Source organism: Camelus ferus, chromosome 1 (assembly GCF_009834535.1).
Source record: "Camelus ferus isolate YT-003-E chromosome 1, BCGSAC_Cfer_1.0, whole genome shotgun sequence".
Classification (NCBI taxonomy): Eukaryota; Metazoa; Chordata; class Mammalia; order Artiodactyla; family Camelidae; genus Camelus; species Camelus ferus.
This window is the reverse complement of record NC_045696.1, coordinates 71,525,521-71,540,600: the sequence shown is the minus strand read 5'-3', so window position 1 is coordinate 71,540,600 and position 15,080 is coordinate 71,525,521. Positions and strand designations below refer to the sequence as shown.

Genomic DNA, 15,080 nt, shown 5'->3' with positions numbered 1-15,080 from the left:
GGCTCAGTAGGACTTAATAGTTAATTAGATATGGAGGGAGAGAAGGGTTGATGATGGCTGTCCATTAAAAGAATGTGGATATTAAACTTGGAGAGTTTCTATAGGTTAAAAGTTTCTTCTTTATCTCATGATGCTTAATGGATTATTTGGCTTATAAGTGATTTAATAAATGGCATGTTGATTAGTTCATCTATTATAGAAAGATATTTATTTGCCTACCTTCCTTATATTTATGAAAAGAAGATGTACATGAAAGTTCTTTGAAACATACAGTATAGAGTTCATTATGTATCAGGTACTTTTCTAGGCACTGTAGGGACTAAATTGTAAAAGATAGGCCCTGCCTTCAAAGATTTCACAGTCTAAAAATTCCTTACCTAATATTTTAGTTTCATAGCTTCATTGCTTTATAATATTTGAATATTTTCATCATCCACGATTGTGAGCATTTGTGCTAAGTCCTGTAATTCTCAATGCAAGCAATATTGCCCCTAATAGGGTGAAGATTGGTTCTTGGTGGGGCAAAAAAATTACACTGTTTCACGTATAAAGCACAGATTTATATACAGTACATAAGCAGATATGCAGTATATCTGTAGTATTAAATGTTCATCAGAGGGAGCTATTATGAAAAAAAAATGTTTTAAAAGGCCTCCTTGGTGGTGGTAAGAGAGTGATAATTTCTTTTAAAAGGTCCAGAAACTAAGCTAAGTATGTTGCTATTACAGTTACCATAGACTTTTAAAAAAGGGGAGAGGTCCCTTAATTCTTTAGCCAACTAGTTAAAAATTAAAACTTTTGATAATTAAGATTTTTCCATGTTTTTTACATATAGGTATATGTTGTTGGAGGCTATGATGGGCAAAACAGACTTAGCAGCGTAGAATGTTATGATTCCTTTTCAAATCGATGGACTGAAGTTGCTCCCCTTAAGGAAGCAGTGAGTTCTCCTGCTGTGACTAGCTGTGTAGGCAAATTGTTTGTGATTGGTGGAGGACCTGATGATAATACTTGTTCTGATAAGGTAAGCCTTGTTGTCTTATAGAAATTACTAATGACATACACTAGAAGAGAAATACAGAAGGTTTATCAAGTAGGTAGTTAGGTCTCTTAGTGTGAGGGGCCTTCTAAAAATTGGTACTTTATATTTTGTAGGGAAAACACTGAGTTACAAGTTACTAAAGTGAGATCTTAATGTATCCTACATTTTCTGTAAAAAGTGTGATTCAGTCTTTTTGAAATGAGACTAATCTCAATGTTGAGATCTTGTACTAAATAAACTGTTTTGTTGAGGGGGAGGGTATGCTCAGTGGTAGAGTGCATGCTTAGCATGTACAAGGTCCTGGGTTCAATCCCCAGTACCTCCATCAAAATAAATAAATTAACAAATACCTCCTCTGCCAAAAAAGTTTAAAAATAAACTATAAACAAACAGACAGTTTTAAAACCTTTTCTGGTATAGTTTACAGAATCAAAAAATTATTCACACAAAACACAATTGGGAATTGAATTAGCAAAGGGTGAGACAATAACTAATTATACTGCTTCCAGCTGGGTCATTTTCTGCATACTCTGAAAATATTCTTTAGAACAAAGAAAAGGAAAGAAACCTTTCTAATGTAAATAAAATATAGCACAAAGCTGCTACAGTTCATTGAACTCCTGGGACAAAAGAATATATGCCATCATGACATGACAGAAAATACCATGTTTATTCTGGAAACAAATGTCTAATGCCTAATTCATTTAGCAATAATTAACTGAATTTTGTCAATCAATAAATTCTTTTTCTAAATTAAATTTTAATATAATGTCAAATGTTACATATTTAGAATTCATTAGTTCAGAATTCGTGATAATTCAAAGTATACTGAATTGAGGTTCACTTGTTTTCTTTTGAAGAAAGGAGTTCCTAAATGTGTAAAGAAATTGTATTCAAATTGAGGCATACTTCTCCTATATAATACATTTTTTTTTTAAATCTCGTCTCTTAATTTTAATGGAAATAAGTTAAGCAAACCTGGTAGCCATTCATCCTGGAAACAATCCCTGTTTGTAACTCAATTCTGCTTGATAGTAATAAACTTGCATTTCTTTTGAGAATTTCATATTCAGATATTTTACTCTCAAACTAACCTCCCTTAAGTCTGAATTAATGGGTTTTTATTTTTAGTCATATTGGTAGACTTTTTATTAAGTAAATTTGCATTTTTATTGAGAAATTTTAATTAAATATTTCTATACATTCTTAGGTTCAATCTTATGATCCAGAAACCAATTCTTGGCTACTTCGTGCAGCTATCCCAATTGCCAAGAGGTGTATAACAGCTGTATCCTTAAACAACCTGATATATGTTGCTGGTGGACTGACCAAGGCAATATACTGTTACGACCCAGTTGAAGATTACTGGATGCATGTACAGAATACATTCAGCCGGCAGGTAATAACATAAAATAGGCCAAAAGAAAAATCAGTCTGGGTGGGACCAAGTACAAGACCAGTATGAGTACACTGTAACTTCACTGTTAATCTATTTCATGTATGCTTGAGTTATTTCATAATTTTTTGAAACTCCACCTAAAGCATATGGTATACTTGTTTTGAACTCCTTCCAAGGAATTGTCTTATTGAAATAACTTACTCTTCACAATCCCATGGTAAAGTTGGTATTGCACTTGGGCTGTTGGGTTTTTCCCCCCTTGACCTTTTGTAGGTCATACTCCAGTCCTTATCCCTCTCTCTTGTATATTTCAAAAGAGAAGAAATGCTCCCAAATTGATTTCTTTCCTTCTGTGGTTAGAAACTAGATAATTTGTTGTTTTTTGTTATAAAGGAAATGGCTGTACTTGGGTTTCCTCCACCCACACCCTGCTTGGACCTTCACTCTGCCTCCACCACAGCTCCAGAAAGGCTTCCCTCCACCTTTTGACTCAGGGTTCTACCCTCTTTCCTTCTACCACCAAACTACTTGAAATGGTGCTGATGCTGGAGGTCTGGCTCTACCTATACCACTCTAGAGATGTTGTACTCCCATAGTCATTACTAATAATCTCCTGAGTCTCATTCACGTTCTCTCTTTTGTTTCTACCCAACCCTTAAATACAAGTATTCCTTGAGCCTCTTTCTGCTGCCCTCATCCCAGTTTATACTCCATTCCTGAGTGATCACAATTACTGCTCAGTACTGATGACTTCAAATATTACTCTCCATTATAGCCTCTCTCCTGTGCACCAGACTCAAGTTTCAAACTGCCTATTTGATATTTTCTATGGTATTCCAAGACTTCAAACTTAAAACAATTCACGTTCTTCCCCAAGCCTACTTTTTCTGTTTCCAAGCAACCTACTGAATGGAAAAACTGTTTCTCCCTTACTCACAACACTTCTGACACCAGATATGTGGGTTTATTTCCACACCAACCAATTCTCCATCTCCAGTTGGTGTCTGACAATTCAATTCAGTTCTGACACTACCTGAAGTTAGTTTCAGATTCCACAAGTTAAGGCCTCAGTCCTACAAGACTGTCACCACTTCAAATGCCAGTCGCAATTCCCAGGTTGTCACCAATACTTCTGACCAGTCAGCTATAACTCAAGGTTTCCACAACCCCCTCCTTGGGTTCAGTAATTTGCTCAGGAAAACACCTATTAAAGTTCACAGGTTTATTATATAATGAAGTATATTATAAAGGACACAAATAAACAGCTGAATAAAGGGGTACCTAGGGTAAGGCCCAGAAGAGTCCCAAGCACGGGACCTTCTGTCTTCATGGATTTGAGGTGCACTACACTCCTAGGACATGGATGTGTTTACCAACCTAGAAGCTCTCCAAATCCTTTACTTTGGGGATTTTTATGGAGGCGTAATCCTGTAGACATGATCAGTTATTGATTCAATTTCCAGCCCTTCTCTCCTCTCCAGAGAAGGGAGGGTGGGGTGAATCTTCCAAGTTTCTAATTATGGCTTGATCTTTCTGATGACCAGCCCACCAAGAGCCACCTCATTAGAACAAAAGACACTCCCATCAACCAGGAAATTCCAAGGGATTTAGGAGCTCTTAAGTCAGGAACTAGGGGCAGAGACTAATATATATTACTAATATATATTTTTCTGTTGCATACCTGGACACAATTTTTTAGATTTTTCTTGTTTTCTTTTCAACTGATTCAGTCTAGCATATCAGTTCTGTGTCCTTAAAGAGTTTTGCCTATTCTTTTCCATTCCTGTGGTTCCTGCTTTCATTCAACTTCTCATCAGTTTTTACCTAAACTTAAAACAACAAATTCTAATCAGTGATCCTTTCTCTAATGTCTTGCTTCTCTAACCCATTTTGCCACCAGTTATTTTCCCGCAAATCTAATTATGTCTCTCGTCTGATTGGAAACATACTGAGTATAATCCAAAAGTTTTTCCACTTCATTCTATGCTTTCTGTTGTCTGACCTCTGCTTGCCTTTCCAGCTTCATTTTCTTCACCTTTACCCCAATTACATTAAGTATCTGTTGCTTGCATTTGCTATAACAGATGATGTGTGTTCCTGCCTTGGTTTATGCTGTCCTCTTAGCCTTTAATACCTTTTCTACCTTCTCTACTTGTATTCTACTCATCTTTCAAGGACCAGGTATAGTTACAACAAACTGAGGTTGCCCTATTCAGAATTTGTATCTTTTTTTTCCTGCTCTGTCACTACATTTATACCTCTATTATGGACGTCATACATTTCCTTACATAACTGTTTATTTCCATACTGGAATTCAGTCTTCTTTAGGATACTGTATTTTCTAACTCATCTCATATATCTTGCATTTATTGGTGCTCAGTAAATATTTATTGAATAAGTAAATAAATAATAGTGAAGTAAAATAAGAGTGAAGTAACAGAGGGTCCTAATTTTAAGACAATTTTATATGCAAGATATGTAAGAATTATAGACTATAAGGATAAAGACTAGAGTTTGAGTATAACACAATTTTTCTAAAGTTGTTGACATTGAGGTATATAGTCTCCACTTAGTAATATATTTAGAGAAACATTGCCTCAACCAATGGAAGGGATATAATAGGATCTCAAGCTTCATAGTAGTGGGAACATAATCTTCTACCCTCTTATATCACATTTAAGTAAAATGAACCACATTTCTCTAGTTCAGTGGCCTCCTGGAAAGGACAGTCTCTAACTCTGTAAGTGAGGTATACCCTGCCACATAAGAACCCTGTTACATTCACCTGTGTGACAGAGTGTTTACACTTAATTCTGAATTTTTTAACCAAATCTATTCTTTATTGATTTATTACAGTGCATATTTTAAAGCACAGTGCATTTCTGCTAAGAATTACTGTTCATTTAAAACTTGACTATACTGTATAAGACAATAGGAGAGCTTAGGAAGATAATTGCCAGCATCTAGCATAATACAGGGTATATAATGAATAAATTTAACTAAATGATTGAGGTAAAACTAAGGAAAAACAACGGGACATACATTTTGGCACATTTTCCCTAATTAAACAATGACTGATACTTCAGATATTTCAAGGAACATTTAGATCAGAAGTATATTTATTATAACAAAGACAGATCATTAAAATCTAAATCTAGTATTCCATATCAAATCTCTTGAAGCAAAAAAATACTGAGATTTCTGGGATTATCTTTTCTCCCCTGGTCCTTTCTTATTACCAGTACCTCTAAGTGCATATTATTGATAGGCAATTTTTGAACCATCTGTAAGTGTTTGCCTACCATGGTAGACAGCTATTTGAGTCAAAGGTTGTGTTTTGTTTTTTTTTTTAATGCTTAGAATAGTGAATGACCAAAAAAAGAGCTAAAAAATGAGTCCTGATAGACCCAGCCTTTTCTCTTTCTGTACTTCACCATTTCCTTGCCTTTGGACTTTGCATAATTCTCAAAAGCCACAACATACTATTTTAAACATATTTTGCTTTTTAATTTTCATCAGGAACATATTTTTTTTAATTGTGGGGGGGTTTTTTTGGTTTTTTTTTTTTTACTCCCTGTTTTTTTTAACCTTTCTTCTGTGGACTAGATATTTAAAATATCACTGAAGTTTAGAATAATAAAAGAAATCTGATTCTTTCTCTTTATGTTGGCATTTTAACATTTAAGCATTATAAAAAATAAGGAGAGGGGTATTTTTTACAATTTCATTTCATTGTGTTTCATTGAAGTCAGAAAAATAACATTAAAACTTCATATATTAATAAATTAGTTTTCTTACTAGCTGCCATTACTCTTCAGATTCTCAGAGTGAAATAAACTATTATACAAGTAATTTCCTGATATGAATGAATAACTCTTTTCATGGTTGCTTGCTTTATTTAATTCTGAGAATTATTTATGAAATGATGTTAATAACAAAAGCCTATAATTATATAGCTTAAGAATCATCATCAAAGTGAGTTTAAGGTTCAGTAGTACAAGTCAACATGTACTTAAAAACTAAGGGTGTTGTTTTTTATTGTATTCAGAACTCTTAGAATTTATAAAAAGAGCTCATTTTGCTTTAGATGAAAAATGTTGTAGTTTAGCACATAACTGGTACAATTCACGGGTGGTATTCTGCATAAAAGTTTGTCATTCACATGATAATGGGGCAAGTAATTTTGGGTGTATATAAACTCTAATGTAAGAATTTTTAAATACTCCCTAATTCTTTTAGACCCTAAGATACTATCCTTTATTATTTTAGTCCACCAAGATTTAATTTTTTTCTACCAGAGCAAAATTTTTATATAGCAAATCTGATCAAGTAAAAATGTTTATTGTACTCATTGGTAGAACCCATTTCATTTTTGGTTATGTGGAAACAGGATAATAAATAAGATCAATAACTTTCTGAGTTAAAGTAAAATGTAAATAGAAGAATAATTGACCTGTAGCATAACCAGATTCATGCAGTAGTGAGACAATTTTAGTGTGATTTCTTTCTTTGAAGAATCACTCTTATCCTTGCAAGAATATTTGTTTTGTATAATAATTATAGTTATTGACACAGGAGTAAAATTTAGCTTAGAATCTCATTGTGTGGAATGTTAACTATAAAATCTTATCTGGGGAGTTTCTATGCCCCAGCCAAGGCCTCTAATAACATCTTTGTTAATTTGGTTATAGCTCTTTCATTCATTCATTCAATTTGTGGGTAATCCCATATAATGAATAATGTCCCTATCCCTTGGTCATGTAATAGCCACTTCCCTGTAATATAGGAGAAGCAAGCCATACTCTTCAAGGATGTTTTTGTTTAACTACTATTAAGATAATTAAAACTCTTCTCTCAGTTCACCACCCCCACTTCACTTCCCGTATCTTGATCCCAATTACTGACATACATTCTATCTTAACACTCCCTTCACCCATGCAAAATTATCTAGTACTCACATATAGAGCAGGAGTTGGGCAAAAGGGAGCTTATTTCATGTCTCCTTTTTGACTGTGTTAAAGCATGCCTTATTTTACTTTTCAGTTTGCTACCAAATCCCCTATCTTCAACAGCTAATTTTTTTTTAATTTGGTTGAACAGGAAAACTGTGGTATGTCTGTGTGTAATGGTAAAATATATATCCTGGGTGGAAGACGGGAAAATGGAGAAGCTACAGACACTATTCTCTGTTATGATCCTGCAACAAGTATCATCACAGGGGTAGCTGCAATGCCCAGGCCAGTGTCCTATCACGGATGTGTGACTATTCATAGATACAATGAGAAATGCTTTAAGCTCTAAAGCCAGGATACCTCACCCAAGAAGCCACACCAATCCAAGATGAGAGGTTTTAAAAACTCCAGAGTGGGAACTTGACATATTTCCTTTATACCATATGCACAAAAAGGTAAAAATAATAATTGTGGTGCCTTTCTCCCCAAAATATCAATCTTTCAAACTGTAATAAAACCTTTCCTGTAATTGAAAAAAAAAATATGTTGAAGGTAATAGTGTCTTTGCTTGGGCTTTGAGAGTGTATCTTTGTATTTGTAAGAAATCCTATGTGAAGTAGGAAATAATGTCTGCCTGCATACCTTTTAGGAATTTGTGAATGGTCTCTTCGTTTATGTAGGTTTATCTGCAAGACTGTATATTCCTTATTTTGTCATATATGTGTGTGTGTATGTATATATATAGAGAAAAAATTTCATGACAAGGCTTCATTTAGGTTGACTCATATAATGCTTAGAATCATTCTAAAGGGGAAAAATCAGTTTTAAAAATTTGTCACTAAAAAATACATCCAAAATGATTAATTTTACTGGGTTTTTTTTCCCTATAATTGATAAAAATGTAATGACAACAATTTGAGTATCAAAAAACACTGAATTATTGTGACTTCATTCTTTGAATTGGTTTCTTATATTAAAGATTTTTGAGGAGGGAGGAGATATAAAAGCAGGTGCCCCTAAAATGGGGATTAAAATTACAGATTATTTCCTAAGAAAAAAGCTACCTAAGACCATTGAAAGGAAAATGACCCACCGTGGCTCACAAAAGTCTTTATGTATCATCTCTAAATCCTCTAAGGAAGCGCCTTTTCTTGAACCTGGCAAAAAAAGTTGAAATCCACTTTGTAATATTATCTTGTGAAAAACTGGGATAGATTTTCTCCCTAGCCCAGTATGGTTTGACCTCATTAGTATGGTGCTTTGGGTGAGGACCTCTTCCTGGTTACCCTGTTTTCTTGTGAACAGCTGATAATCCTGGGAGTCTCTACTGTTAAGCTGTCCTTACAGGATAAAGCGGGGACCACCTGTCTCAGTGGGTCCATAATTTTTTTTAATTAGCTATCTGAAGAAACTAACAGCAGTAGTTGGCAGTCTTCTATAATATCTCTTTCATCTGGTACCCATGGTGTAAAACATTGATCAACATTCTCAAGCTTCTATGCATCAAATTGCCTTTGTCTAGATGTTTCAGTTTCAGTTTAATAAAGCTTACTAGTTTTCAGAGAAGAATGTAAAACTTTTTTCTAAGGCAAATGTAATAGCAGAAACTACAGCATAGACGATTATTGTTATTTCTGGGTGGACAGATAAAATTTACAACATTTTAGGGATGTTCCAGGTAGCCTGCTGTATTTCGACTTCCCAGGCATTACTGTCATCTCACATCATGATTACATACTCCTTGTCATAGGGGTAATGACGCTAATATGTGATTATAGTGTCACCAGATTTCTGTTAAAACCAAGGTAGTAATCAAAAACCTAACATTGATAAACTACTTTTTTTTCCTCATTTTAGAATGATACAGAGATTTCAAATAAACTATATGGCATCAAATTTAATGCTTAGCTGGAATCTGAATTCTGAGGAAAACTCTAAAAAACTTAAATTTTTAGGGAATTTTTATTTTTCAAATCATATGAAATGGTATATACCTTTTTGTGATAATTATCAAAGCAATTTAGAAAACAGTTTTCTACCATTTTAGTTGAAAGGCAATAGTAGATACAATTGGGATACTGTTTTAAATTTTAGAGTAAACATCTATTTCTGCATCAAACTTTTGTAGATAATGGAACCTATTTAGTTCAGAAATTCTTTGTGGCATATGAGATAACGTATGAGAAAAGTGTTTTGTAAGTGCTGAGGATTATGTAAATGATACTTGTTATTTTCATGTGTATTTGTAAGATCATGCCCATCCATAAATACAGACACTTCACACAAAAAGACTTTCTCAACATAACTTGTATTCTAGTATTTTTGTCTATTATAAAAGTATTAACTATTGTATTTTGTTATACATTTATTTTTAATATTCATGTGTTTATTGTAGTAAATTTGAAATGAAATCCCATAAAACTGAATTTGTTTAAACATAGACCTCATGCCAATATTGTTTAATTTTTTTCTCTACATAATTTAAAACTACATAAATTAAGTAGGCCACCAAGAACTTAGCTTGAACCCTATGAAATTAAAGTAACAATTTTTAAAGTTACCTGATACTTTACTTTCCTTTAATTCTTTATCTTCCTTTATTGATTTTTGATAAATAGTAATGTTAGCATTGATAAAATAATAAAGAACTTTAAAGTATAATTAGTATATCAAAAGGGATTTATCAACTACATTGGTGTCAGACTGTATTCATACTGTCATCACAGAGTTGACAGATTTTCTTTTGGTGGGTGATGCTCATAGAAGCCTTTGGGTTAGGATACATGTATATATATGTAGATAGATAGTATGCTCATCTACACACATTTATACAAGCACCAAGAATTTTATCAGTTTGTGATGATCAGAAAAAGGCACATAAAGTAAAAATGAGCTGACCTTATTAAATTCAGTTCCAGAAGTTTTTTTTTTTTAATTTGGGCATTTCAAGAACACTTCTTTACATATGAAAGTACAGGATAAGTATTAGTATGATGGCTTGTATACAGTCAAAATCTATATGATACATACAGTTTTACAAGATCAGAAAACAGATTGGAGGTGGATACAAGTTTGCTAACCCTAGCCATGATACCTCAGTGGGAAGGAAATTTAAAAGTATGTTTTGTGGATCAACAGAAAAGTAGTTTCTTTTTTCATGAATTTTAATCCTTTTTCGTGTGTTTCTATATGTGAGTGAACTATAAAGTGGTCTAATTTTTACAACAAAAGGCCTTCGTTTTCTACTCTACTCTTCCCACTGTCTTTACTGCACAGGTATGAAATGGTAGCCTGTTGTATCTTCAGTAACCCTTTTTTCCCTAGATGACTGAAATACAGATATTGACTCCATTTAAACCAGGTGTTAAGGAAAAAAATGATGTAAATACTCAGGGAGGGTATTAACTTGTCCTTTTTGCCTAATTGGAGTGTTTAAAGTGCCATAACTAACTTCAGTTCATGATTCTAGAGTAAATTTAATTTGGTAAAGGGGCTTCACACATGATGGTGGTTAAACATTCATTCTTTTATATTTAGAAAGGTGAAAGTGTTTGTGGACTGACACATTTCCTCTTAGTGAAAATGAATTGTTTATGTATCTCTACTGTCATACACCCTTTTTGAAACTCAGGAACGACAAAGGTTCAATTATACTACTTTTGTCAATATTCAAACCAGGTGTGTTTTTTTTCCCTGCCGTCTGGATATGGCAATAGATTTTTTTTAAAGAACTGCTGTGAGAACCCATATATGAAAAGAGAGGGGTTGAATCGTTTGTGTGTGCCTTTGGTTTCTTGAGATTTATATGTGGAAAAGTCATCTTCTACTCTAGACCGTATTTTTAAAGAGAAGACATTGCTGCTTATGTGGTGCCAAGTGATAAGATAATGTCTCTTAAAGGCTTCCTATGGACCGCCTTTATTTTCCTAAACTCAAGACACCAGTTAACCTCAACATAGTTTTGGCCTTATTAGGATTTCTTGTCCATTATACTGAAAGCCAGGTTTACATCACCACATCCCATTATTCCTTTTAGTTAAATAAATAAATTCATATACCAAGAAACCAGAATGGGGCAGTTTGATTGGCCTTCAAGGCAGTAGGTTTGACCAGCTAGCTATACTTACTGTCACATCTAATGCTAGGCATCAGAAACCACTTGAGCCAGGAGTGTGAATTGATAATTCCAGAGACATTTGCAACATACTTCAGACTTTTTTTTAATGTTTTTTATGAATGTTTTACATTTGTGAGATTGCCTTAGATATTAAATTTACTTAGTGCTAAAGATGATCATCATAAAAAATTTTTAAAATAGCAATAGTCATAACTTATTTTATATATTGTTCCAAAGAAAAGAATTTGTTTTAATGTTTTCAAAATAACTGCATCTGAATTTGTTTATGTGCCTTAAGTTCTCTAGTGCTATTTTAACATTTTTTCAATCTAAATAAAGCTTATCTTAGATAAGTTTCATATTTGTTTCCTATAAATTTCTCTTCTTAATTTTTTTAATGAGCACCAATCATGTGGTTGCTTGGCAGAAAGAGAATGTTAAGAAAGGTTGTTGAGTGTTTGGAGTTTTATTATACTTGGGAGGGTTTTTGTTTGATACCAAGGTGCTTTTTAAGATATTTAGAAAAACATCTATCTTACATTGATTAAACCCTTGTAAACATTATTTGCAGTATCTACATCTAATATCAAAAAAGTAAATCTTCTTATTTTTGTTCCATTCTTACGTACTATTTTTTTTCCTCTACAAGCTCTTTTACTTATCTTTCTTGAAAAAGTTCTTACTCTTTCCTTCCCCAACACCCCTCCCCATGGTTTCTTTATTTAAATTCTTACTGAGAGTTTCTGGAGCTACCTAAGACAACACAATTACAGAGTTGAACAAGAGTATAATGTGCTTTACAACTTGTACAGACCTGAGGCAGCCAAATGTCATTTGCTTTCAGAGGCTCCAGAGTCTTCACAGTGGAAAAAAAAAAGCTTTGTATTTCTTTCTTCTCAATTCAGTTGCAGCACACTAATACTTATATGTCTTGTTTAAATATCCTTTGTGCATAGTTTTCTTTAATTTTTTAAAAGTTGTTGTATCTAGTAAAAATGTCTCTTAACCATTATTACTTGACTATGGTTGTATTAAATTTTATTTACCAAAACCTTTTTGTTTTGTCTTATCTTAAATATATTCGAATGGTTGTTTGAAAAAGAAGTGGGGGAAATTACAAATTAATATGTGTATTTACTGGTATGCCCACAAATTAACTAGAAGGATAAACAAAAAACTAAAAACATTGGTGTGTATGAGGAAATGGTGGGTTAGGGACAAGTAAAAAGCAACTTCATTGTATACTCCTATAGAGTTATGTGTAATTATATATATAAATATGTATATAATCTACTTTAATCTGAGCCACATGAAAGTGTTACCTATTCAAAGAAGTTTTTAACTCCTGGAAAGTGATCCATAACATTTTCACTGTAGTGTTCTTTTGATTTGGGTCGCAAAAATACCCCTGTAATAATATCAAGAGTAAAGAACTTAAATTTTATTTCAAGTGTCAAAGAGGGGGCACATTATCAACCATAGAGGCGATGTCTGATTTTACATTAGCAAAAGTACAATTTTGAAAAGATATGTTACAGAAGCACAAGCAATGCTTAGCTTTTTATGCTTAGTCTTTGAATTGTGCCATCAAAACACAATGGCAAGTTAGAATGCATCTTAAATAATAAATATTAAAGCTGTTACTTCAATTTAAAAAAAAATGGAAACTTAGAAACACACACACACACAAAAAGTAAAGGTGTTTTCATTGTACTTAATTCCTCTGGAAAGTGGGTGGGCTTCATCAGATCTGATTCCAGCCAGTGCTCTGCCAAAAAGCCATTTAACCTCTCTGAGCCATATTTTCCTTGTTCTAGGAAATGTAGTCATAGTACTCACCTTACAGGCTTATTGGATAATGGGATGTATGTTGAAGAATGAACAGTCCTGGCACAGAAGAGGAGAATATAAATGTTGGTTCCTCCTCCGTGTATTTTGTTTTTAGGATAAAAGTACCGTATGCACAATCAGGGAAGAAGTTGAAAGAATTAAAAGTAATTGTTAGCTTATATTTGGAAAATCACGGATAATGGGTAAAGAATAGAAGCCTCTTTAAATTTTCTCTTAAAAAAAAAAGTGTGCTCTTAACAGAATCAGGGGCAAAGTGAGCTAAACCTGTCTTCTGTTTCTCTGCTATTAACTGCTAATGGAGGCTAAGAAAATCAGAAGGCATGATTTCCTCCTAATTATGTTGGGGTCTTTTTTATTTTCTATATTTTATGATGTTTTGACATCTTCAGAGAGCCTTGCTGGCTGGGGAGAAACTAGTTCCTCCCAGGACTAGCTAATTCCTAGGGGTAGCAAGCAGCTCATGGGTGAGCCCAGCTTTGGTATATAAACCAACCAATCTCCTGTCCAAACCCCCAGTCACTTCCTTTAACTTTCAGCACACCAAGCTAACATTTCCTCTACCTTCTATCACCCTGGGGCCAGGTACCAGAAGACAGAACTGCCCCCATTGTCCCCAAACCACCTGGAATTATTCAAACAAGCCAATCGTAAACTGTTTATCCTGCCATGCCTTGATTTTCTCATGGAAACACCAGGAAAGTCTGTGGCTTTCTCCTAATTTCTTTCTGCCTCTGGACACTGGTGCTTCCCCTGTGGGCTCTGTGTGACATGATGTGCCTCTTGCTTCAAGGGGAACTCTGAGTAAGTAACATTAAAGTTTTCTTTCAATGGCATTGACCTCTCCCTCCATGTTGTCACTCAGTCTCATTTATAAGTTAAGACACAAATCACTTGTTCAAATAGCCCAGAAATAAACCCACACACCTACAGTGAATTCATCTTTGACAGATGGGGCAAGAATATACAATGGAGAAAACACAGTCTCTTTGGTAAGTAATGTTGAGAAAGCTGGACAGCCGCATTGTAAATCAATGAAGTTAGAACATTCCCTCACACCATACACAAAACTAAACTCAAAATGGCTTAAAGACTTAAACATAAGACAAGACACTATAAACCTCCTAGAAGAAAACATAAGCAAAATATTTTCTGATATAAGTCTTAGCAATGTTCTCCTAGGCCTATCTACCCAGGCAATAGAAATAAAAGCAAAAATAAACGAATGGGACCTAATGAAACTTACAAGCTTTTGCACAGCAAAGGAAACCATAAACAAAACGGAAAGACAACCTACAGAATGGGAGAAAATATTTGTAAATGATGCAACTGACAAGGGCTTAACTTCCAGAATATAAAAACAGCTCATACAACTCAATAACAACAACAACAACAACAACAACAACAACACCCAATCCAAAAATGAGCAGAGGACCTAAAAAAGCAATTCTCCAATGAAGACATACAAATGGCCAATAGGCACATGAAAAAATGCTTAATTTTATGAGAGAAATACGAATCAAAATACAAAAGGTATCACCTCACACCAGGCAGAATGGCCATCATTAAAAAGTCCACAAGTGAGCATATATCCAGAAGGAACTCTACTTCAAAAAGACACCTGCACCCCAATGTTCATAGCAGCACTATTTACAATAGCCAAGGCATGGAATCAGCCTAAATGTCCATTGACAGCTGACTGGATAAAGAAGATGTGGTATA

The 15,080-nt window shown here is 33.9% G+C and overlaps 1 protein-coding gene across 2 annotated transcripts in view; it reads left to right on the top strand.

Annotated features, from left to right (window-relative positions):
- Positions 1–12,561, top strand: part of KLHL24 (kelch like family member 24) — a 33,538-nt gene extending 20,977 nt beyond the window's left edge. For both annotated transcript variants that reach the window (XM_032483445.1, XM_032483451.1), the window contains exons 6-8: positions 836–1,024; positions 2,253–2,441; positions 7,542–12,561. In XM_032483445.1, the coding sequence (XP_032339336.1) occupies positions 836–1,024; positions 2,253–2,441; positions 7,542–7,742 (579 nt within the window). In that variant the 3' untranslated portion in view covers positions 7,743–12,561. The remainder of the gene's footprint in view (positions 1–835; positions 1,025–2,252; positions 2,442–7,541) is intronic.
- The last annotated feature ends 2,519 nt before the right edge of the window (positions 12,562–15,080 follow it).